Source organism: Microtus oregoni, unplaced genomic scaffold (genome assembly GCF_018167655.1).
Source record: "Microtus oregoni isolate MIOR12 unplaced genomic scaffold, Mior012 000002F_ref0000024, whole genome shotgun sequence".
In the NCBI taxonomy this organism is placed as follows: Eukaryota; Metazoa; Chordata; class Mammalia; order Rodentia; family Cricetidae; genus Microtus; species Microtus oregoni.
In genome coordinates this window covers 8,259,030-8,284,656 of record NW_024543061.1, presented here as the reverse complement: position 1 = coordinate 8,284,656, position 25,627 = coordinate 8,259,030, and the positions used below count along the sequence as shown (strand labels likewise).

Genomic DNA, 25,627 nt, shown 5'->3' with positions numbered 1-25,627 from the left:
AAAAAAAAAAAAAATATATATATATATATATATATATATATATATATATATAACTATATATATATAATTGTTTTTGTCCTTATTAGTTCTTTGTCAACTTGACACCAACTAGAGACACCTAGGAAAAGTGAACTTTAGTAGAGGAATTTTCTGCATCACATTAACCTATAGTCAGTCTGTGGGACATTTTCTAGATTAAGATTAATATGAAAAGGCCCAGGCCACTGTGAGTGGTGCCACCCCTTGGCTAGTGGCCCTGGATTGTACAAGAAAGTCAGCTGAGTGACTCATGGAGACCAAGCCATTAAGTAACATTACTGTGTGTTTGATAATTTTTCTAGTGATTAATAAGAAAAAGGTTGTGAAGAAATCTTTGGGGATTCAACATTAGTACCTTTTGGAAATCACTAAAGCTTTCTGCCATGGCTTTCTGTCATGACTTCTCAATTAATGTCAATTATCTCAAATAATAAAATTACTTATTTTCTAACAGTCAACCTATCCTGTCCTCTCAATATTGGATTTTAAAAATACATGCTGCTGACTATGATGACAAAAACAACTTCATTTTATTATATATTATTTGGAACTACAGATCTCTTCACAGTGATTATACATTTTGTGAATATATGTTTTAAAGTAAGATATAATAAATACAGCCTTTTCTTAAGACAGGTTCCTTTTTGCGCTGAAGAGATGGCTCAGTGGTTGAGAGTACATAGGGTTCTTACAGAGAACTCGTTCAGTTCCCAGCACCCACACTGAGAAGCTCACAATCACCTGTAACAATCCATGTTCTGTGTCATTTCAGTTGTCTCCTTTTTAGGAATAAAAGTATAAATAGTAACAGCATTATTGTTGTGGTAAGTATGATCTCAATATAATCACCTCCATTTATTGCTCACATACTATATTCCAGAAACTTAGAAGACATCGTATTTAATATTGACAACCGTACATGGTAGTACTGTCTCCATTTTACAGATGAAGAAAATAATAATTTGCTGGAGTTAATACAATTGGTAAATAGCAACAGGGAAGTCACCCAGGTTTGCTAACTTGCTGCAGTTAACCAAACTGGCCATGTATGCTGGGAAACTCTCAGTTGGCCTCCACCTCCAAATCTGGTTTCTTAAATTCTGAACTGGAGTTTGGAATTGATCCTCTTTCTCCTTCTCCTCACAACCACTTTACTTCCTCATCAGTGTCTCCATCCATTCTTCACTCTCTCGTAGCCCAAAATAGACTCGTAAACACAATTTGAAAAGTAGAGATCAACAGTGGAGGAGATTCAAATGAACAAAATCACCAGATTATTACTGAATGAGTTTTCATTGTGTGACACTTTAAAAACAAGGTATTGCAAGTTCAATACATGATCCATTTTATGGAGCTGAGCACAGACTATCCTTGGAGTAATATCCACACAATAGCTCCAAGTTTGAGCTTTTGTAAAAGCTTTTGTGACCCTTTATAAAATCAAAAAGCAAATTACATGCCTCCAACATATATTGGCACAGAATATGCATTACCATTCTAAAAAGAAAGAATGGGTCAAGGTAAAGAAATACTAGACCAAGTAAGACTGAAAATCAAACAAATAACAAATCCTGTAGCTCCATATCTGGTGTCAAAGATTGTAGATGACTCTGTCCTTCCAGTACTGCTGCCTGGGACATCCTTCTCTCTTTCAGTCTGGTTCCACTCCCTGTGTTCGTGGACTATCCCCTTGACAGATATCCCACAGTTCTGTCATCTTGGGATCTTCAATACCATCCCAGTTCATTTTCACAGATTCATACAAAGGTTTCTCATGGCCTCTTACTCTCTCAGGAACTTCATGTAGGGAAGTTCCTACCACACATTGCCTGGACTCAATGACTCTCCTAACCTTGGAAGGAGATTCTATAACTTCTTTCCTCACGTATCTTTCATGACTCTAAGGTCAGAAACCCATGGATGACACTATCAAGTCCAGCTGCCCCATTGGGAAGGAGCCTGTCTCCCTTGAATCACGTTTGCAGCAGCTTTCATTTGCTGTTGCTTCTTAGGAATTTATAAATCCCTTATGCTTTTCCTTTTAAAGGCAGAAGTTTTGCTGGGTAGAGTCTTGCCCTGAGAGCACCCTTCCCTTTATTCCATTGCAGATCAAGCCTTACCCTGATTGTCCTATCTCTTGTAGCACAAACTTAGCTGTGGTGCTTTTTCTCTTCAAACCACAGATTTTATATTTCTTGCTCTTTTTTCATTGTCGATCTACATAAGAATGATTAGTAATCTCTATCTGAAAGAGTTGGTATTAGGCTATCTTGAAATCTTCTTGATAAACTAGTCACACTAGTTTACAATTTAGCCTCAGGTAAATTCTTAGGACAAGGGCAGAAGGCAGCCATTTTCTTTGCCAAAATATCACAGGAATGATCTCCAGTTCAATTAAAGTTCTCACTTCCTTCTTAAGTCTCTTGAGCTATGGCTGTACTGTCCCTTTAAGAGACAAGCCACACCCACTCCCTCCCTAGTCCACTGAAGCAAGTTGATCTTCAGCATCCAGCCTGAGTACCTTCCTTGTTTTTCCCTTCTCCCCACTTCTCTCCTCCCCCCCTCTGCCTCTCTGCCTGCTCTTTCCCCTTCTTTCCTTCCCTTCCATAACCTACTAAATAAATATCCAACTTCACTCTGTATGCTGTAATTACCCGTCTTGCCATGCGGCTTCCTGCCTGGGACCCAGCTGCCTTCGTGGACTGCAGTGGTCTTGGGACCAGCTGCCCGCTGCCTGCCACCACTAGAGGACTTATGGTGTAGTCTCATGGCCCGCTGCCCACTGCCACCACTCAGGGACCTGCAGCATTGTCTTTAAACCATTACAGCAGCTTCACAATCTGTATAGCTATCATCACTACTCTGTTGCAAGCCCCTACTAGGACAGCTCACTAATCCCTATTCAGAACATTTAAAGTATCAAAATGGTCCACATTCCTCCAAAAACCACTCCTGGTACCAAATTCTGTATTAGTTACTCTTCTCTTGCTGTGCTAATACACCATGACCAAGGCAACCTATAAAAGGAAGAGTTTGGTTGAGCTTATGGTCTCAGAGGGTGAGAGTCTATGATGACAAAGTGAAGGCCTGGTGGCAGACACCAGGAGCAGCAGCTGTAAGTTTACATTGTGATCCACAAACAGAAAAGAGCAATAGATGGCTTGAAATGGCAAGAATCTTTTGAAACATCAAAGCTGCCCCCAGTAACATACTTCCTCCAATAAGCCCATACTCCCTAATCTTCCCTAAATCACCACCAACTGGGAGCCAAGACTTATGGAGCACATCATTTAAACCACCACAGGCACCACCTGCATTTCTCAAAAAAAAAAAAAAAAAAAAAAAAAAAAAGCTTATGTTTGCTTCCTCCTAAGAATAGCTGTTTCTGCAAAAGCTTCTAATATCCTAAATAATTAGCTAGGAGACTCTTCAAGGTGAATTGGTTTATTCAGACTTAGCAGTGCAATATGGCCATATATACCATTGTAAACTATATATGAATTCAAAGAGGGCGAGGCAAGAGACATCAAAGGCAAAATGAGGATGACTATAAAAATTGTTTTGGATTAATTACCCTTGCCTGTAGGGATTAGTAACAAAGATAGATAGTATCAACCCAAACATGGCCAGACAGCTGATGGACAGACATTACCCAAGCATTTTGTGACCAGTCCTGTAATCATGCACATGCCCATGAGTTCCTTTCCCTTTCTATCCTCACCCCCAACTTTATTTACTTAATTTCTGTTAAGAGGACTTAACACAGTTATTATGTTTTGATTCTGATCATTTTTACAGGGTTCAGAATACTTAATGGTGCTATTCTGGATGCCTGCACCAAACTCAAGTGGGAAACAGGAGGAAGACTATAATTTATAGCCTTAATAGTACTTAGAAAGATTTTAAGTGGTCCCAGAGCCCTGAAAGTCTACTTTCTTTACTCCAGAAAAATTTAGAAATTGATTTCTATTGAAACAAAGCTTGTATTCGTAAAAGTAAAGTGACTGTGTAAAGCAGGGGTTATAAATCGACCACAGTGAGCTATGGAATTAGTTTCACTTTGATGTTTATGCTTTTTAGTCCTGTGTAAGACTGTACTGGAAAAGCATATTTTAGCTTTATAATTCTCTATAAATTGCCTATCTGCATACATAAGTTTAGGTAGTTGTTAATAAAACAAGAGTTTCCCAAAGTACAATCTATGAAGTTATGAATGAATAAAAATGAATTAATTGATAGAGGATATTAAGTTGTAACAATATTTCCTTGGTCTAGATGCAGGCTGTTGAGTTGATAATTTATCTAACAAAGACAAAAGCTTTCATCTTTATATTATACATATAGAATAAATGAAAAGTATCAATAATGTATTCTGTTCAGATAAGGAAACTTATAGGGCCTAGGAAGATGACTCAGAGATTAAGAACATTGGCTGCTCTTTCAGAGGTTCTAAGTTCAAATCCCAACAACCGCATGATGGATCACAACTGTATATAATGAGATCTGGTGCCCTCTTCTAGTCAGAAAGTATACATGCAGACAGAACACTGTATATATAAAAAATAAGTAAACAAACAAATATTTTTAAATTACCAGTGTATATATAGTTTAGAAATATGAATGTTCTAGTTACTACACAATTTCTTCTATAGTAACTATAAGGTGACCCATCAGAATGTCAGTCCCCCTTTCAGGACACACCACAACAATTTCTTACACTTTGAGGACTTGTTCATTGTAATTAGAGAACAATACAAGTTACCAGTCAATGTAAATATTTATATATTTCCCTATTCCCCAGAAAAAGAGAGTATTACTGTGAAAGGTGTGCTATCAAGCAAAATTATCTGAAATAAACATTGATGGTGTGTTAGCTTACTGTTATTCTGACAATATACCCAAAATAATCAACTCATGAGAAGGAGGGATGTCATTTAGCTTGCCATTTTGGTAGTAACAGTTTGCAATTGGTTGATCCCATTGCTTTGGGCCATGGCAGAGAAGTACATAATGGTACAGTACCTGGTGGAAGAGGCTGCTTACTTTATAGTTGCTAGGAAACAAAAAGTGAGAAAGGAAGGGCCAGAGTCCCAAATATACCCTTTGAAGTCACATACCTCATAGATCTAAGACCTTCTACTAAAGTATGCATCTTAAGGTTTCTGTCATCTCCCAGTGGTGTCAAGCTGGGTACTAAGCCCTTAACACATGGGACACTGGACACACGTAAAATCAAGGTCCCAGAAGAAAAGATACCTCCTTTATCTCTTATTTTATACTCCAAATAATGAGGCCAGCAGTTGGTGTTTCTTTAGGCTTTTAAGAAGTATTTCTTTCTTACATAATAAATCAAAAAATAAGACAAGTTCTATCAGTTGTTACTTAGATTATGAATTTATGGGACTTTGTACTTTGAATTTTGACATGTCTCTATATTGATGAAAAGCTATCAATTTCTTCCTGGGGGACTCTCTTAACCACTAGTATTTTGTTTCTTTTTCTAGTAATACCTTCTGCATCCATCATTTCCAGAGCTGAGACTAAAAATGCTACTGTGCCCAAGACCATAATTTACTGGGATAGCAAAACCATGATTGGAAATGTGTTCTGTGAAATGAGACACAAAGCAACAGCAAACCAAACGTGGAATGTAAGCTAAGTTTTCATTTTCCCTTAGCATCTGAGGAAATGATTTAGAGAACAGCCCATTAACAGTGTTCAGACTGGACTTAGGAAAGATCGGTTTCTCACAATTTTGACTGACAGGATATTTAAACTACTCTGGTTTCAGTGATCGCTGTGTGTTTCTGAATAGGATTGTTTCCAGAAATGATCTTCTGACTTCTCTAAATTGTTAAATATACTGAATTTACAACTAAATGGGATCATTTTTAGTTCCTTAGCATTGTCTCTTAGGATGAAATTTATATCCATACCCGTAAATATGAAATTAAAGCGCTCTATGCAGAAATTGGACAGCATGATTCAAAATGGAGATGTTAGAGTAAGATGTCTGTAACAAATTCCCAAGCATATATATGCTGGGGGAACTCCTTTAACCACTGCTTTTGAGATGCTGACCTACTTTGGGTGTGGCCTTGGGTGCTATAAAAACAGATGCATAAATTTGTTCAGTCTCTCTTGGCTGCTGGATTTGGTTTCTGTTCCCTGCTTGTGCAGAGGACTGTTGATCTGTGAGTCTACCCCTAATAAAGAATCCTTTATTATACTCATTCCGAGCTAGTGTGGGACTACTTTATAGTAATATATTATATGTAAATATAATATAATTTATGTAAATTATATCATATAATATAATTGATGATTAATTATATTATATGTAAATATAATATATGTAAAATATTACATATATTATAAAACATTAATATATATTAGCAACTTGTTAGCAATAAAAAATTAAAACAAAAATTCTCAGGGACGCAGGCATTCTTTGAAGATACGTAGCAAAACTTATGAGAAAGTCTGTAGCTAACCACAGCTTCAGTTGTGAGGAGATACTGGCAATCTCTTAAAGGGGCCACTACAGGTTACAATGGGAGAAAACGAAACCATTGAGCTGTCTAAGGAGACTGGAATATTCCACGTCCAGAGTTCTAGCCCTCTGGCACAGCCATTCCTTGCCCACCTCTGTGACAGGAGTTTTAGTGCACACATCCTCAGGACGCTGAAGTTAGCATATTTTCATAGCACATCAAAAAAGGCAGTAAATCATTCAAAGGTTTAATGTTGTCCCTCTGGTCAGGTGATCAGCTTTGTGTCTGCTCACCTCCTACACTTTCCCTCATTATGACCTCTGTGTGAGGGGAAGGGAGTTCACACACAGTCAAGGTCGTTGAATCTTACATTCCTACCAAATCACTCTGGAGTACAACTAGGTTGAAGGTTAACTCAAGCAAACTGCTAAAACTCGTGCTGGGCTTTTTACAATGTGTTCCTACAGTTCTCTTTCAAAGTATGAAGTGGAAATGTACCCTTATAATACAGAATGTTGTGTGATGACATTTTCCTCGGGAGATGTAATATATACACACATAAATGGGGAGAGTGGTGGATAGATGGAATATAGATAGATAATAGATAAATGGATCATAGATGTAGATAGATCAGAGATAGAAGATAGATGATAGATAGATAGATAGATAGATAGATAGATAGATAGATAGATAGATAGATAGATATGAAAGGGAGGAGCCTATTCACCACAGAAAAGGAACCCATGACAGAACAAACAAAAGATTACACCAGTGTCCAACTTGGTGAAGCAATTAATTTTTATTAGGTTCCTAGCAGGACGAGGTAGCAGGTTTGCCACAGGAACAGGGATGCCTCAAAAATAGCTGCATCACCTAAAAGTCCCAAAAGTGGTGATGACTCACTGAAAGCATCCACCCTGGAACTGTCTGCACAGCTTTGAGATAACTCAGTCTCTTCTCTGTGTAACACCCAGCTGCCAGAGGCCCCTCTCCCAGCAGCTGTTGGCACATTTTTATGCTAGGGAGGAGAATCTTCCAAGTTTCTGTTCTCTTGGTCTGTGGCACGAGTTTTTGTTTTCCTCCTGAACTTCGTGAGCCTCGCCTCCACCACAGAGGTGCTCTACAAGTGTCATGGTGCTTCTGCTCCTCCCTCCTATCCCCATCATATCCTTATCTTCTGTAATCCTCACAACAAACCTCACAGCATTCCTTTGTGACAGGTAGCTTTAACTCCATTGTAGAAATGAAGTAAAGACTGAATGAGTCAAGTCAAGGGTTTCCACATTTGCATAGTACCTAAGTGCCTCTCACTAACTCTGTATTGCTCCCGAGACCCAGTGAATAGTCAGAAAATGAAAGCAACAGGTTCCAATCCAAAGCTCACATTCCATCCCCTCTAGCGTGCTTCTAAAATACAGCCACTAACACAGAAAACGGTGGATCACCATTTCTTTCCATAATTTTCCAGTCAAGTTAAAGATAGCCAGGATGAAGCTTTGTTTAATGTTTTCATCTAGGTCATTCCAGTATAAAAGACTGGAAAGTTGAAAAGGGCTGTACTTTTACCTCAGCTCTAGGTTGACAGTCTTTATCAAATTAGCTGGCAGGCAGTGACAGAAAGCTATCTAAGGAAAATCTTGTGGCTCAGATCACAGGGTCAAAGCTCTGTTCTTCTGTGCAGCCGACAGCACTTTTCTTCTAGCTGTTTCTAATTGTAAAGCTAGTGGATGCCTCAATCTGCTGAGCTTAGTGATATATTCTGAGACATTTACCCATGAGAATGTTAGGCCAGATTTAAATTTTAAGACAAATGGCTGTTAAAGGGGGTAAGAAAGCCTAAGAAAACACCAGGTATAAACGACAGCATTGCATCTCTCCATACTCAGGATGCCCTGATCAGCCAAGATCAGAATCTGCAAGACCTTTAATATAGACTTCGCTTCCTCAAGGAAATTCAGTTCACAATCCCTTCTTGAATTCCAAGATTGGGTTGGGACATATAAAGAAGAGTTAAGAAAGTCTCAGCAATAGCAGTAGGAAAATAAGCCAGATCTCCAATGATGGTTGTGTATAAGTGAGATATGTCAATAACATAGACACATTTGTGTCATTTCACATCAAAATTTTGAGTAACAATGAACACACAAATTAAAAAATCATGTACATTCATTTCATTGACTTCAGTTTGCTGAGTATAAATGTAAACTACATTCCCTGACATGGAATGGCCCCTCTCTTTAGTTATCAGAATATTGATAGAATGGTCCCTAAAATATTGGAATTCCCTCCAGGAATCTCTTGCTAGAATCCTAGTCCCAGACAGAGAGGGTAATTCATCTCCCAAAGAGAGTTCACAAAGCTTTACCAACTTGTCAGACCAATTTGAAGGACAGCTGGAACCATGACAGTGGTGATGGGTGGGCCACACCTTAACCAGAATCACTTAGCAATGCCACGTTTTACCTTTTATTTGAACTTAAACTTCATTTCAGACCTTATAAGATGTACTGGACCTCCAAGTTCTCCTCCCAATATGGCCACATTGAATAAATCACCTCATCCTGCTTTTCATCATGCCTTGCTCTTTATAAGTGACCCATTGTAGATGAGTGACTAAACCTAACTTATTGGGCTGCCAGCTTTATTTAGGCTCTAACCCTAGAAACTTTGTTTACAGTTTTGGCAAGCCATGGACTCCAGAAATAAAGGAGACATTTGGAGTGTGTGGTAGTTTGAATTAGAAATGTTCCCCTACTGCATCTGATCACATGGAGCTCTGTTGGTGGTAACATTTGGGTAGATTTAGGAAGTGTGGCCTTGCTAGAGGAAGTCTGTCACTGGGAATGAGCCTTGAGGTTTCAGATCTACAGGCTGCTCCCAGTTCACTCTGTGTTTCCTGCTTGTGGTTCAAGACTGAGCCCTCAGCATCCTGCCGCAGCTGCCATGCCTCCCCTCTGCCATCACGGACTCTTATCCTTCTGGAACTGTAGGCCAGATGAACTCTTCAATAAGTTGCCTTGGTCATGGTGTTTTATCACAGCAAGGAAAACATAACTAGTACAGAAGTTGGTACCAGGAATGAACATGTTGTGAAGAACCTGATCATACAGGTTTTTTGGAAATGATAACAAGAAGGAATTGCATGTATTAGTCATTCCTATGGTATCTTAAGTTGTGAGACTATAGAGAAATTCATTTTATGGTTTATCTGAGATAAAGTGAGTATCTGCTTTTTATTTTGTTTTTGTGGTTTATATGTTTTACCCTTTTATAATTGAAAAAAATTTCACAAAATATTTTCCAGTTGTAGGTCTCTGTGTTGTTCTCATATACTGCAAAAAGAAACTTCTCTGACAATGACTGAGCAAGGCACTGATCTATGAGCATAGAGAGGTGTCATTTTATTGCTATGTTCCTTTAGCAGAACAATAGTATTTGGTTTTCCACTAGACCCATAGACTATCTAGTCTCTGGTTCTTGATCATCCTAGCAATGTCTGGCATGGGTTTCATCCCATGAAGTGGGCCTTAAATCTCAGCAGTGTTTGTGTCATTGTTAAACCAGAATATCTTGCAAACAGGCCACCTTTGTAGATCTCAGTATTTGTAACTTGATTGGTGTTTCTACTCTGGTAGCATGAGTACCTTCTAGATCATGAACACTAGTCAGTAGGGATCAAGTTCCTAGTTGGGCCCTACTGGCCAATTCAAGTAGATGTAATTCATAGCAGAGAATGGGGTTTTATGTGGTGGTGTAAGATATATAGTTGGAGCAATATCTACCCCATTATTACTGACTCCACTTAGATTTCTTTCATCTATTCATGTATTTTTAGGAAGCTTCTACAATAGTAGGTTTCCACATATTCTCTCCATTACCCTTCTCTGTCATTCCCTCTTCCCATTTAACCCTCCCAATTCAATCCCTCCCATTTCTCCATAACAATACATTCTATTTATTTTGTTTCCCCTTCTTTGGGAGATCCCCTCTTCCTTCCCAGTCCCTTACTAAGTCCCTAACTTCTGTGGCTAATTATGCACATTGTAGCATACATATCAAAGACTTAAAAACTAACAACTCTGCCCCGTGATGGTAGCACATACCTTTAATCCCAGAACTTGGAAGGCAGCAGCAGGTGGATCTCTGTGAATTCAAAGCTAGCCTGGTCTACAGAGAGAGTTCCACAACATCCAGGACTACATAGAGAAACCCTGTCTTGAATGAAAAGAATTAACATTCAAATATAAGAGAAAACATACAATATTTGGGTATGGGTTACCTCACTCAAGATGACTCCTTTTAGCTCCATCTATTTGCCTACAATTTTTATGATTTTTCAAATAGTTCAACAATATCCCATTGTATAAATGTACCACTTTTCATTTTTTCATTCATAAATTGATAGACATCTAGGCTGTTTCTAATTTTAGCTATTATAAACAGAGCAGCAATGGGTATGGATGAGCAAGTTTCTCTGTAGTAAGATGTAGAGTCCTCTGGATGTATGCCCAAGAGTGGTATAGCTGAAGTTTATGATAGATACATTTTCACCTTCCTGATGAATCTGCACACTGATTTACATCATGGTTGTACAAGGTTGTGCTCCCAGAAGCAATGAGTAAGTGCTACGATTTCCTTATATGAGTTGTCATTTGTTTTCTTGATCTTGGTATTTTTGACTGTTGTGAGATGAAATCTCAAAGTAGTTTTGATTTGCATTTCCCTGATGACTAAGGATGTTGAACATTTCCTTAAGTGTTTCTCAGTCACCTGTGTTTCATTTTTTGCAAACTCTCTGCTTAGTTATCAATTCCATTTTTAATTATATGCTTTCTTGATGCTTAAATATTTTAGTTCCTTATATATTTTAGATACTCTTTCCAATGGGCAATTGACAAAAATCTTTTTCCATTCTTTAGGCTACTCCTTTTCCCAAATGATAGTTTCCTTTGCCACACAGAATCTTCTCAGTTTTACAAGGTCCTGTTTACTAATTGTTGATCTTAGTGTCCATACTATTGCTGTCCTCTTCAGAACATCTTTTCCTGCACCAATTAGTTCAAGCCTATTCCCACTTTCTCTTCTATCAGGTTCTTATGATGATCATATGTTGAGGACTTTGGTTAATTTAGGGTTGTCTTGTATAGGATGATAAATATAAAACTATTTGGATGCAGACATCCAGTTGACCAGCATTATTTGTTGAAGATGTTGTCTTTTCTCCAGTATGTATTTCTGACTTCTTTATCAAAAAATGAAGTGCCCATAGATGTGTAGATCTGAATCTTCAATTCAATTCCATTTATGTGTGTGTGTGTGTGTGTGTGTGTGTGTGTGTGTGTGTGTGTACCATGCTGTTTTTACTACTATAGATCTAAAGCACAATTTGAGGTTAGGGGTGGTGATACCTCCAGAAGTTCAGTGACTAATCAGGATTGTTTTAGTTATCCTGAGTTTATTGTGTTTTCATATGAAGCTAAAAGTTGTTCTTTTTTTAAAATTTGTAAAAAATTGTGTTGGAATTTTGATGGGAATTGCATTGAATCTGTAGATTGCTTTTGGTAGTATTGCCATTTTCATAATATTTAACCTAATGATCCATGACTATGGGAGATCTTTCCATTTTCTGATATCATCTTCAATTTCTTAAGTGTCTTAACGTTTTTACAAGTCTTTCACTTGCTTCATTTAAGTTACCCCAAGATATATTTTTTAGTCTACTGTGGAAAGTACTGTTTCCCTGACTTTTTCTCAGTATGTTGACCATTTTATATAGAAAGGCTACTGATTTTTGTGAGTTAATTTTGTATTCAGCTACTTTGCTGAGTATGCTTACCAACTATAGAAATTTCCCACTGAAGTTTTTAGGATCTTTTATGTAAAGTCATATCATCTGAGAATGAACATACTTTTATTTCATCCTTTCTTTTTTGTATCCTGTAGGCTGAGTTTTTTTTTGTCTGGACAGCCAGTTAGTTCTGTCTCACCAGCTTCTCCCAAATAACTACACAGAGACTTATTATTAATTATAAATGCTCAGGCAATAGCTTAGGCTTGTTATTAACTAGCACTTATATCTTAAATTAACCATATTTTTTATCTGTGTTCTGCCACGTGGCTTGGTACCTTATCTCATACAATATGTTCATTTCCTGCTTCTTCTGTCTCCTCTAGACTCTTCTGACTTTTCCCTTCTTTTTCCCAACATCCTCCTAAGTCTCTCCCACCCAATCTCTTCCCGCCCAGCTATAGATAAATTAGTTCTTTATTAACAGTGAGAGCAACACATCTTCACAGTAAACAAAAGGATTATTTTACAACAGCATCCTCTCATCCTCCTTTAGTAGTCTTATTGCTCTACTTAAGACTTCAAGTACTATACTGAATAGGTATGGAGAAAGTACATAGCCTTGTCTTGCTCTTGATTTTAGTAGAAATGCTTTGTGTTTCTCTCTGTATAGGTTGATGTTGGCTTTGGGATTGTTGTAAATTGTGTTTATTATGTTAAAGTGTGTTCTATTAGTAATCTCTCCAGATCTTTTATCACTAAGTGTTGTTGGACTTTTGTCAAAGACCTTTTCTGCATCGAATGAAATGATCATGTGACTTTTGTCTTTCAGTCTCTTTGTATTGTGGAGTACTTTTATTGATTTATGTATATTGAGCCATCCCTGCATCTCTGGGATGAAGTCAACTTTATAATGAAGGGTAATGTTTTTGATATGTTCTTGTCTTTGATTTGCAAGTATTTTGTTGAGAATTTTTGGACCTGTTTTTATAAGGAATATTTGTCTATAATTTTCTATTTTGGGCTGGGTCTTTGGTTTGGGTTTCAGGGTATGCTAACTGAATACTTTCTAACTTTGGTCCTTATTGTTATTAGAGTTGTTGCAATCAGTAGCCCAAATAGAATAGGTTCGGACACTTTTTTGTTGGTGGTGGTGGTGGTGGTGATTTGGTTTTTGTTTGTCTGTTTGCTTTTTGATTTTTCAAGATGGGGTTTCTCTACACAACAGCCCTGGTTGTCCTGGAACTCACTTTTTATTGTAGACAAAGCAGGGCTCAATTCTCAGAGCTCTACCTTCCTTTGCTTTTTGATCAAACTCACATAGTTTTGCCTGCCTCACCTTTTGACTGCCACTGTAATGGGAGGGTGCTTGTTAGTTCCTGGCCGCCTGGCTAGCTTAGAGCCAAAATAATCACTATAGTAATTAAATCGCTGCTTGGCCCATTAGTTTTAGCTTCTTATTGGCTAACATTTACATTACATCTCCATAAATCTGTATATTGCCACGAGGCTGTGGCTTACCAGATAAAGTTCTAGCATCCGTCTCCGGCGGCACAATTGCATCTCTCTGACTCCACCCTTCTTCCTCCCAGCATTCAGTTCCATCTTTCCTGCCTACCTAAGTTCTGCCCTATCAACAGGCCAGGGCAGTTTCTTTATTCACTAACCAATAAAAGCAACATATATAGACAAAAGGACCTCCTACACCATGCCACCGCTGGAATTAAAGGCGTACATCACCATGCCCAGCTGGATACCCATTCCTTATGTCAAATTATGTCAAATTCAAGAGACTAAGTAATGGTGTAAAGCAGAAAAGGGAGTTTATTCAGTGGCCATATTGGGAGAGAAACAAAGAGGTCCAGTGACAGACACCACCTCCACCATCGTACCATCTGTCTTTAGGGTTCTGATATGAGGTTTAGGTTAAAGCAAAAAGCAAAAGATGTGTATAACTAAGCAGTACTGGTAAAGATGCTGTCCACTCTCATCATTTTCTTGCTTCCAGCCATATCCTTCAAGTTGTTGTGACTGTAAAATATCTTTCTGGGAGATAAACTCTCCCTCTGACTAGTACCGGAGCCTCAACCTTTTCATTCTACTGTGATATTTTTAATGAATTCTTACATTTTGGGAATAATTGTTTCAATATTTTGATCACTAAAAGGAGAGAAACAAATGGCTCTTTAGAATATCTTTTTCCTGTTAGGACAGTTACACTACTTGTATTCTGTGTGTGATATATGTTGCTGGCACCAGCATATTTTATCTCAAAGCTACAATGTCAAACTGGAGAGTGAGAAGTGTAACTGTCTGGGCAAACAGACATGGACTGTTGCTCCCAGCAGTGGAGAAGTTCCCTTAGTGCTTTATAGATTGTTGTTGTGGGTTAAGAGGCATCCTTGGCTTTCTTGGAGAAAAAAAAATGGGGATGCAAGTCAGTATGAAACAGAGTTGAACTTTATGAAGAGATTTTACTGTAGATTTTAAGCCTGAGGGTTGTGAAAGAGAGAAGCACTTGGGAAGAATGTAAGACACACCTTAAAGCATGGGGTAGACAGGCAGACTTCTTAGTGTCTCACTTCTTCTTTCCAATAGTCATTAAAATGCTGGTGAATTTTGAGGTTATTTTCTTCAAAGATTGATAAGGAACATAATAAGACCACAGTAGCTTGTTAGATGTACCTAAAGGATTTGTAAAAGTCTAGACCATGAGATGTAAGAAAGGAAAGAGATGGGAAAAGGAGAAGAGAATAAGTTAGGGGAGAGGGAAGGAAGGGAAAGAAGTGGAGGGGAGGGGAGATGAGGGAGGGGAAGGACAAGAGGCCCATAATTAGTTTCAAAAGTGTTTTGAATTCCATTTGTTGAAAAGGAGATTGAGGAAAAATAAACTTAGCAACATCAAAGGAAGTGATGCCAAAAGGATTTAAGATATATTTTATTGACTCCTTGACAAACAGGTTTTTTTATTGGTTTATATTGAGCTCTACATTTTTCTCTGCTTCCCTCTCCGCCTCTCCCCTCCCCTTCAACCCTCTCCCAAGGTCCCCATGCTCCCAATTTACTCAGGAGATCTTGTCTTTTTCTACTTCCATGTAGATTAGATCCATGTGTGTGAACTTTGTTTGGTCTGGTCAGGAGGGGACACTACAAGTAGGGGCTGTTGCATGTGTTACTAGAGAAGCAGTAGAGGCTCCTGTGATGTGTAGCCCTGGAGATGAGTTGGGGCACTCATAATTGTAGAAGGAGCGGCGGGCTGCGTTCCTACCCAGCTCCCACATGGCCCACAGCCAAAGCTCAGTGAAACAGCATTTTTAAAGGCAAAAGCCACAAAGACCATAATTTACATCAAAGTTAGATGAAGGTCAGAGTAACTTTGAAACGTTCATTTCTGGCAGAATATAGTAATTATTTTAGACAGGACATGACTATTATTTTTTATTTATACCTTCCTCAGTTATTTTAGTTTATGTCAAGTTTGTTAATGTTTGTATAAATATTAATTATTTTGGTTAGTACACCTGGACCATGGTCAAGTTCATGGAAATATCAAATGTGTTACCAAGGTAGCTGTAATTATTGTGGGGTAGAAAGCTGAGAACCATTTAAATAAGCACAACATGGAGTCAGAACAAGATGGTGTTGTTTTAGTCATGACATACCTTCATGGAGGGAGATAAGGAACAATTGTATGGTCGGTATCATCAGCATCAGTCAGGTCCAAGAGAAATCAGTAGGCTTTTAGAAAGACCCCAGAGAGCCAGAAAGGAGATACCATGAACCACCATGTGTCAGGGGAGACAAACAGGACCCAAGTACAACACAGGAGAAGCCAGACCTTTTGCCATCATAGCAAACTAAAGATCTGTGTAGGAATGAGGCAGCTTCCTATCACCCACAGAGAAAAGTTCCCGTCTCCAACCTGCTAGAGAAATAGGTTTCCTGGAGAGACTGTGGAGAATGTAGTAAAGAAAACCATGAAGGGAGAAAGCTATTTTAGAGTTAGAAAAGGCATTTGCTACAGGAATTGTCAAACCATTTGCCACTATGCAGTATAAAATCTAGGTCTGTACAAATGTTTACATCAAAGATACCATATTTAGGCCATTGACAGCCATTACTTAATTTTGTGTGTATGTGACAAGATGATGTTACAGAAGAAAGTTGGTCTGATTTCTGCCCAGGATAAGGCATTTTCAGAAAAGGCACCTGTAAGAGTCTTTGGGCAAGAATGGGTTGTATCCATTATGAGGCTTGAAGAGTCAAGCAGGTGGAAGGATGTGAGGGAAGCCTCTGCTTCCTAATCTCCCAAATGTGTGGCCATTGTCACATCCAGGAAACCAAGCTGAGTTTGGGCATCCCCAAAACTGACTGGTTTAGAGCAATGAGTTCCAACCCAAGCTCAAGTGAGGCTCCAAGTTGGTCCAGAAACAGCAGTTGTCCCAAAAATGAGAGACTTACCAGAGAAAAAAAGAGGCCAGTGTAGAGTGTGGAGAAACAACTGTAAGCATAGAGGGGTAGGGGCCCCAAAGAGCATCTGTTTCAACTGAGCCCTCTCATGGGTTTTGGCACCATTATCATAGGTCTCAGGTTAGGAGCTCGAGTGTACACTGAGGGCGGATGGATTGTCAGAGGGGTGTTCAGACCCATGAGGCAGAGTGTGTTCCCTCTTACATGTCTCAAAAAAATGGCAAGGTTCACAGTATCACTTTGAGTCAATGTATGCAACTGTCTCTAATCCCAGGAAGCAGGAAAAGGGGAGGAGGTCTTACATTTTGAGAAAGGAAAGCGTGACCTTGAGAATGTGAGGAGAATAAGGAGGGACCCATTAGCTAATATGATTCTCTCCATCCTTTAGAGTAGACAAAACTTCTTCTTGGTCAAGTAAGTAGAATCTCTGGCTGCATAGAGACCTAACATTCCGCTTATGCTGGATTAATCACTTTGGCTAAGGGACAACCCCGAGGAAGAAGGGTTCACTTGTCATACTTAAGAGATAGATAGAATAATTAGCTCTTTAATGAAGTTTGATACTCTTCTTTCTGCCCCAAGTTCTGTGGCAACATAGGGTCAAAAGTCTGCATGCTTTTCTGAATAATTCAGAAAGTATTCAGAATTATTCAAAAAAGTGAGACCTTTCTTTATTTTCTAAACATGTTTTCAAGACTTTTTGCTTGTAAGTGAGGGTTCAGAGAAAACACCAAACTGGACCACACAATTTATAGAAAGAAAGTTTTATTTGAAGAAATTCAAAGCTTCCATGCAAAATGCAGGAAAAGTCTTGATAGTTTTAAAGAGATGGGCTGCTGCAGAAGGAAGTGGGAATAGCCTGGAAATTAGAGTATCAAGTGGGAAAGTCTGTGAGCCAGAGAAGCCTGGGGACTAGAGAGGAGACTTTAATATGTGTTACTAGGGAACTAGATGCCCCATTACTGGAGATATTTTTCTGTAGGGACAGATAAGGGAAGTAGTGGCTCTTCCTGAAAGGCAGAAACTTGATTCACAAGTTTCAGAATGCTGATTTTAGGGTTTTGTTTATCTGCTAGCAATCTTCTGTTTACCTAACCAGAGTCCAGCCTGAGCTGAGCTCAGAATGCCATTTAGGACATTGTCGATGTCACTGCCATGTTGGGGGTCCACTTTGAATCATGCATCCCCCAATATTTTGGACTTCTTACTTAAAAGCTTGTGGCTACTTATAGGCCATGCATGACATTCACGACCTCCATGACAGCTTAAATGTGTGGTTTTCTCCTTCTGTAGCTGAAGTTTTACAGTATTCCTGCTCTAGGAGTTTTCTTGTTAAACTCTTATAATGTCCTCATTCTTCCATTTGAGTCTATTCTCAAACTGTTTTATTCAGAGCCCCAAAGGGTTAATTAATTAATTTCCCCCATATCAACACAGGGCAGGTAGACCCTGATAGCTTGGATGCTTTTATAGGAGAGGTGGGAGCTATGTAAATGAGCTCTATAAAAAGGACCAGAAGTCTTTTGAGCACACACTTCCCCTTCAGCTCTCTGGCCCACACCCATTCTCTGGGCTGCTTTCTTTCCCACTATAACGTTTCCGTGTTTCTATAACAATACAGCAAACTGGTGCTTCGCATCCTCCCGCTCCTCTGAGTGCCAGACCCTCTCCTTCAGCTACTCGTTATCTTTGTAGTCTTCATCTTGGAGCCTTAAGCTCCTATCAAGAATCGACTAAGGGGCTGGAGACATGGCCCCTGGTTAAAGTGGCCTTCAATGCTCTTGTAAAGGATCAGGGATCAGTTCCCAGCACCCACATGGTAGGTCATACCTATCCATGACTTCAGTAAGTCCCTTTCCACGTGGTGCTGCAGTGAGCCCTGGTCCCTCTCTCCTGGATGAACCAGCTGATATGGGGTGTGTTTTTCACTTTGCTTGATAACAGATGATACCAGAAATAAAATCATGAGTGTATTCCTGAGCTATTTTCTCTCCTATTTCCTTTCCATTGCAGTTTTAGAATACACTTTTCTTGGATGTTTTATTTGCTCTCATTCACTTCTGCACACACTTTCATATTCATATATATATATGTGTGTGTGTATATATATACACATATATATATCTTACATAAATCTAATCACTAAGAACCAATTTAACAACTTAGCTTCTGAGTATTTGTTTCTAATTTTTCATGGGTAAATGAGATATTTTCCCCATTCAGTGAAGTCATCCATACAAATAATCAGCGCTTGCCCTGAATTCAACCAACAGCACCAAATAACTGAGTGACAGGTGCATATCAGAAATCTTAGTGATAGTTAGATGGGACAAGAGGATAAGTTCAAGATTATCCTCAGATACACATCACTTGAAGCCAGCCAAGCCTGTGTCAGATTCTAACTCAAAAAAAAAAGTCTACCTCAGAGAAAGAATATGAATGATGACAATGAAATTCTCCATCCCGTGGTGGGGAGGGGCAACTATCCCAAAGTGCAAAAGGTATCATATTTTGAAATTTCCAGAGATTTCCAAGTTTGTCAAATATAAACCAGTATGGATTTTCCTTTATAATTTTAAGACCTGCATCTGGTTGTGTGTGTTTTATACAAAATACTCTATTCCTGCCTGTTTTCTCTGACTCTGGGAAGTGCCCAGGAATCTAGTAGTGTTCCATAGATCTGCTGAATGGAATAACCCATCCTAAATGCCTATCACATCACCTCACTACTTCTGTGCATCTATTATAGGTTAAGGAATTTGACACCAACTTCACAGATATGCAGCAATCAGAATTCTGCCTGGAGCCAGACAGTGAGTATGTATTTCAAGTGAGATGCCGAGGACGAGGTAGAAGAAGCTGGCAGCCCTGGAGTTCACCCTTTGTTCACAAAACTCCCCAAACAGGTAGGTTTGCTTAAATACTGTGTCCTCTGTGTTTTCGCCTCCTTCTTCTAAGCATTCCTGCAGCTTGCCTGCCACCACTGAGAAAGGCTTTTCTGTGGAGGGTGATAACATTGAAATCAGCATTTGCTTGGAGCCTTTTAAGGGTGGCAATTTGTGAAGTGGTTTAAACCACCTGGAGATACTTGGGTTTCTACACATTTACTCTCATTTCTTCCCACAAAGGACGTATTCCACACACAGTTGGGGTGACAGTTCTTACAAACATGCTAACTTGTTATCAGTTCTTGTTTTGAGTTACATTTAAAAAAAAAAATGTGTCACAAAAATAAAAAAAATCAAGTGATGTGAATAAACACTGATTATACTAAATGTAACCAGAAAGTCTTAAAAACACTTAACCACGGAATTAATGATTTTTCAGCAAGGCCTCACTGATAAAGATTTAGAAAGATCTCGTTCCTATTATTATTAGTTTAATTACATATCTATTTAGTCACACCACACAATATCACCATCTTAGCTGAATAGATTTCAATTGTAAGCAAGTAATAAAAACAATTACAACTGTCATAATATTCCAGAGATATGCCTGTATGTGTAGCTTCTATGCCAGGTTTTGTCTTGCTTTCCAGAAACAACACATTTGTCTTAATTATACTCACATCATTAACAACATCAGCCTTCTTTTTTTATTTATTTATTTATTTATTAAAGATTTCTGCCTCCTCCCCGCCACCGCCTCCCATTTCCCTCCCCCTCCCGATCAGGTCCCCCTCCCTCATCCGCCGGAAGAGCAATCAGGCCTTCTTGTAACAGTTTAACAACCATGATCTGTGATTTCAAGTAGAAGGAGCCAAGCAAGCCAAGTTATTTTGGCGCCCCCTGATGGTCAAATCTTAGAGATACATTATTAAGGGAATAATTTTCAATAAATTATCAGTTCTCTATTTTTGCAAGTTAAAATTTAATATTTTCTGTCTTCAATTGGTATTGGCCAAACTTCTTGAAACTCAATAGAAAGTAGATGTGCTTTGTAATGAAATTCTTTTTCAAATTTTATTTTATTTTGATTTTATGTGTATGGGAGTTTTGTTTACTTGTTTGGGTCTGGAGGCCACAGAAGCCAAAAGAAGGCATTGGATCCCCCGGAAATGCAACTCTGAATGATGGTCAGTCACAGGATGGATACTGGCAATTAAACCCAGATCCTCTGGATGAGCTCGAAACTGCTGAGCCATCTCTTTAGCCCCAAGTAACCTGGTTCTTTTAAAATGAAATCTAGAGTTGTTCAAATACATATAACTAAACATAATATATTTAAATTTACAAAGCACTGCTCTCTATAAGCTTGTTTTGTTTGTCAACATTTTTGGTTGTGTAATTAGCACCATTTTATCATGATTTGCTAGACAGCACATTGCTCATGGGTCATTGCACTGAGTTGCTCAAATGTTGTGCGCTCTCATCACCACTGACCCACACTCTCAAACTTTCTTGTTGTCCAGTTCTGTCTGAACAAGTGGAATGGCATATACTCCTTCCCCACTCCAGGTCAGGGGCAGGCCAATAGATGGTGCATCTGTGTACATGCCTGTATTTGTTTCTTTAGACAGAATATCACTCTGTAATATAGGATTGTCTTGAACTTACAACAGTTCTCCCTCAAGTGCTGGAATTACAGGTGTATTGCCATATCCAGCACAGATGTTGTTTAAGGACAAAAGTCCTCTATCTAGGATAAAAGAGAATAAGAACCTACAGAGCCTAGTCTTAAGATTTATTTCATAAGGAGAAATTTTACTTAAAAGATAAAACAGAAATCAAACTTATATATTTTTTCTTTTTTATTTATTTTCTTGAACTATACATTTTTTCTCTGCTCCCCTCCCTTCCTCTCCCCTTTTCTTTAACCCTCTCCCATGGTCCCCATGCTACCAATTTTCTCAGGAGATTTTGTCTTTTTCTATGTCCCATGTAGATTAGATCCATGTATGTCTCTCTTAGGGTCCTCTTTGTTGTCTAGGTTCTCTGGGATTGTGAATTGTAGGCTGGTTTTCTTTACTTTATGTTTTAAAACCACTTATGAGTGAGAACATATGATAATTAATTGTCTTTCTGGGTTTCTTCACTTGATAAGATGTTTTCTAGCTCCATCCATTTGCCTGCAAATTTCAAGATGTCATTTTTTCTGCTGTGTAGTACTCTATCGTGTAAATGTACCATATTTTCCTTATCCATTCTTCAGTCAAGGGGCATTTAGATTGTTTCCAGGTTTTGGCTATGACAAACAATGTTGCTATGAACATAGTTGAGCACATGTCCTTGTGATATGATTGAGCATGCTTTGGGTATATAGCCAAAAGTGGTATTACTGGGTTGAGGAATGTTGTTTCCTAATTTTCTGAGAAATCACCATACTGATATCCAAAGGGGCTGTACCAGCTTGCACTCCCATGAGCAATGCAAGAGTGTTCCCTTTACCCAACAACCTCTCCAGCATAAGCTGTCATCAGTGTTTTTGATCCTGGCCATTCTTACAGGTGTAAGACAGAATCTCAGAGTTGTTTTGATTTTCATTTCTTTGATGACGAAGGATGTTGAGCATTTCCTTAAGTGTCTTTCAGCCACTTTGATTCCTCTGTTGAGAGTTTTATGTTTAGGTCTGTACTCCATTATTTTTATTGAAATATTTGTTCTTTTGATGACCAATTTTTTGAGTTATTTGTATATTTTGAAGATCAGACATCTGTCTGATGTGGGGTTGGTGAAGATCTTTGCTCATTTGTAGGCTGCTAGTTTTGTCTTGTTGACTGTGTCCTTTGCTTTACAGAATCTTTTCAGTTTCAGGAGGTCCCATTTATTAACTGTTTCTCTCAGTGTTTGTTTAGGGAGTGGTCTCCTGTGCCAATGCATTCAAGTGTACTTCCCACCTTCTCTTCTATGAGGTTAAGTGTGGCTGGCTTTATGTTGAAGTCTTTGATCCATTTGGACTTGAGTTTTGTGCATGATGATAGATATAAATCTATTTTCATTCTTCTACATGTTAATATTCAGTTATGCTAACATTATTTGTTAAATACGCTTTCTTTTTTTCCATTTGATTCTTTTGTTTCTTTCTCAAAAATCAGGTGTTCATAGGTGTGTGTATTAATGGCCAGGTCTTCGATTAGGTTCCATTGGTCTTTCTATGTGTTTTTACCAGGCTGTTTCCATCATTGTAACTCTGTAGCGGAGTTTGATGTCAGGAATTGTGATGCCTCCAGAAGTTCTTTTGTTGTACAGGATTGTCTTGGCTATCCTGGGTTTTTTGCTTTTCCATGTGAAGTTGAGTAGCATTCTTTCGAGGTCTATGAAGAATTTTGCTAGGATTTTTTACTTTACCTCAGCATGCTATGATGCAGTGGTGATTTTTTTTTCTTTTTTTGCTAGGATTTTGATGGGCTTTGCATTGAATTTGTAGATTATTTTTGGTAAGATTGCCATTTTTACTGTGTTAATTCTACATGACCAAGAGCAGAGAAGATCTTTTCACTCTCTGGTGTCTTCTTCAATTTCTTTCTTCAAAGATTTAAAGTTCTTGTCATACAAGTATTCCACTTGTTTGGTTAGAGTTACTCTGAGATATTTTATGCTATTTGTGACTATCGTAAAGGTTGATGTTTCTCTGATTTCTTTCTCAGCCCATTTATCATTTGTGTAAAGGAGGGCTACTGATTTTTTTTAGTTAATCTTTTATCCTGCTACATTACTGAAGGTGTTTGTGAGTTGTAGAAATTCCTTGGTAGAATTTTTGAGGTCACTTATGTAAACCATCATATCATCATAAAATAATGAGATTTTTGACTTCTTCTTTTCTGATTTGTATCCCCTTGATCTTTTTTGCTGCTGTTGCCTTATTCATCTAATTATTTTCTTTTCTGAGATTTTTTTTTTAATGTGTGTGAGTGTTTTGCTTGCAAGTAATGTCTGTACACCATATATTTGCAATATCCAAGGAGGCCAGAAGAGGGCATCTGATCCTTTGAAACTGGAGTTACATATGCACCAACGTCAAGATGTTATGACTCTAACCTGGTACCTCTCAAAAAGCAGACAGTGCCCTTAACTGCTGATCCATTTCTCCTGCCCCCCTTTCCTCATTCAAAGTTTCAGCTACTTCATTTCATCATTATCAGTAAGCTTCTTTAAATAGATTTTCATTTAAGCTTTTATTTCTTTATGTCTAAAAAAGAATTATTAGATTAAGAGTTAGGCAAATTTGTCTTGTTTTGTTTTTTATACAAGATTTCTCTGGGTAGTCATGACTGTCCTGGAATTCACTCTGTAAACCAGGTTGGTCTCAAACTCACAGAGATCCACCTACATCTGTCTCCCAAGTGCTGGAGTTAAAGACATGCACCACCACCTCTTGGATATGACCCAGTGTGTGTGTGTGTGTGTGTGTGTGTGTGTGTGTGTGTGTGTGTGTGTATACTACTGAATCCATCCATTGTTGTACTTAGGTATATGTGTTTAGAGCTGACCATATAAGATGGATAGTCTATGACAGAGCTTACCTCCAAAGATAACTAATTCTCCTTCCCTCAGAAGACATTGTAGCTCTTCATCTAGGGGTGGAGTCTTATGAAAGTCTCCTCATCACTGGCAAGTCAACTGGTGTATTATGCAGGTCTTGTTTAGGCAGCCATATTGTTGTGAGATCACGGAACAACTCCCTATAGGGTCTAGAAGACACTATCTTACAGCAGGCATCTTGGTCCTCTGGCTATTTCTGCTCTCTTTCCCATCATGTCTCCTGAGCTTTAGGTATTAGGATTGTGTTGGAGATGTACGGATTAGGTCTTTGCATCCTATGGTTACTTAGTCTCTGCATTTTGACCAGTCTACTTCTGGATCCCTGTAGCAGTCTACATCTATTGGGAAAAGAAGTTTCTTTGAGAGGAATGTGAGTCACATTTATCTTTGGGTATAAGGGTAAGTGTTTAGAAATAAAAGCTATATTGACTTAGGAGAATGGTTGTAGTAGTTTCTCAAGTATGTTTTATCAAATCCTTACATTTTACCTTTTTAAGACTTAATGAAAAGACAGTTACCATGGTGTTAATTAATATTAATTTAGCCTATACCACACGGCAGGCCTTATAAGTGCTTAAGAATCTCAGTAAGCAAAGGAATAGAGCAAGATCTATATACTGGAGAAGTTTTATTCTAGAGAAGATAGGAAAGAATAAAATTCATAGCAAGTATCATTACCTTATATGTACAAATACAAATAAAATCTGGAAGAAGCAATTTACACAGGTGAATATTAACATGACTTGTGATTGAGACATAAAACAAAATCTATTTCCATAATATTATTATAGTTAGCCAATTTGCTTGGTAATATAGGTATTTTTCCAACAGTTAAATTCCAAGTAATTAAGGGTTTATTTATAAGGCAGTACATACCGTCCAAGCAATAATGTTCCTTCCATGGAGGATTTTCCCAACTTATTTTCTAAAAATTATTACATGTGTTTCCATATTTCCCAAAGTATATCGAACTAGTTTAGTGGACATTTCTCTGTATTGCTGCTCTCTAAAGAGTGCCTTTTCCTTACCTTCAAAGCTTGATCTTGGGCACAGGGCATAGGTACACATTCTTATAATCCTGTAACATGGGAGGCTGAAGCAGGACGATTTGGAGTTCAAGTTCATCCTAGGCTATGTAGTGAAAGTCTGCCAATAAATAATGGATGGATGGATGGATGGATGGATGGATGGATGGATGGGTAGGTGGAGGTGAATGGGTGAATGGAAGGATGGATGGATCAATGGGTTGATGGATGGATTAAGGATGAATTGATGGAGGATACAAGCAGCAAAAACTGGCCTCAAGCTGAGATGTTAGTCAGTTGTAGACTGCTTGGCCTACCTGCTTCAATTAC

General features: G+C 38.4%; 1 protein-coding gene across 1 annotated transcript in view; it reads left to right on the top strand.

The window, feature by feature from the left end:
• The window catches only part of Il23r (interleukin 23 receptor), a 69,293-nt gene that overhangs the window by 25,157 nt on the left and 18,509 nt on the right, over positions 1-25,627 (top strand). Inside the window, exons 6-7 of the mRNA XM_041630778.1 lie at positions 5,544-5,689; positions 19,541-19,697. Of these exons, the coding sequence (XP_041486712.1) occupies positions 5,544-5,689; positions 19,541-19,697 (303 nt within the window). The remainder of the gene's footprint in view (positions 1-5,543; positions 5,690-19,540; positions 19,698-25,627) is intronic.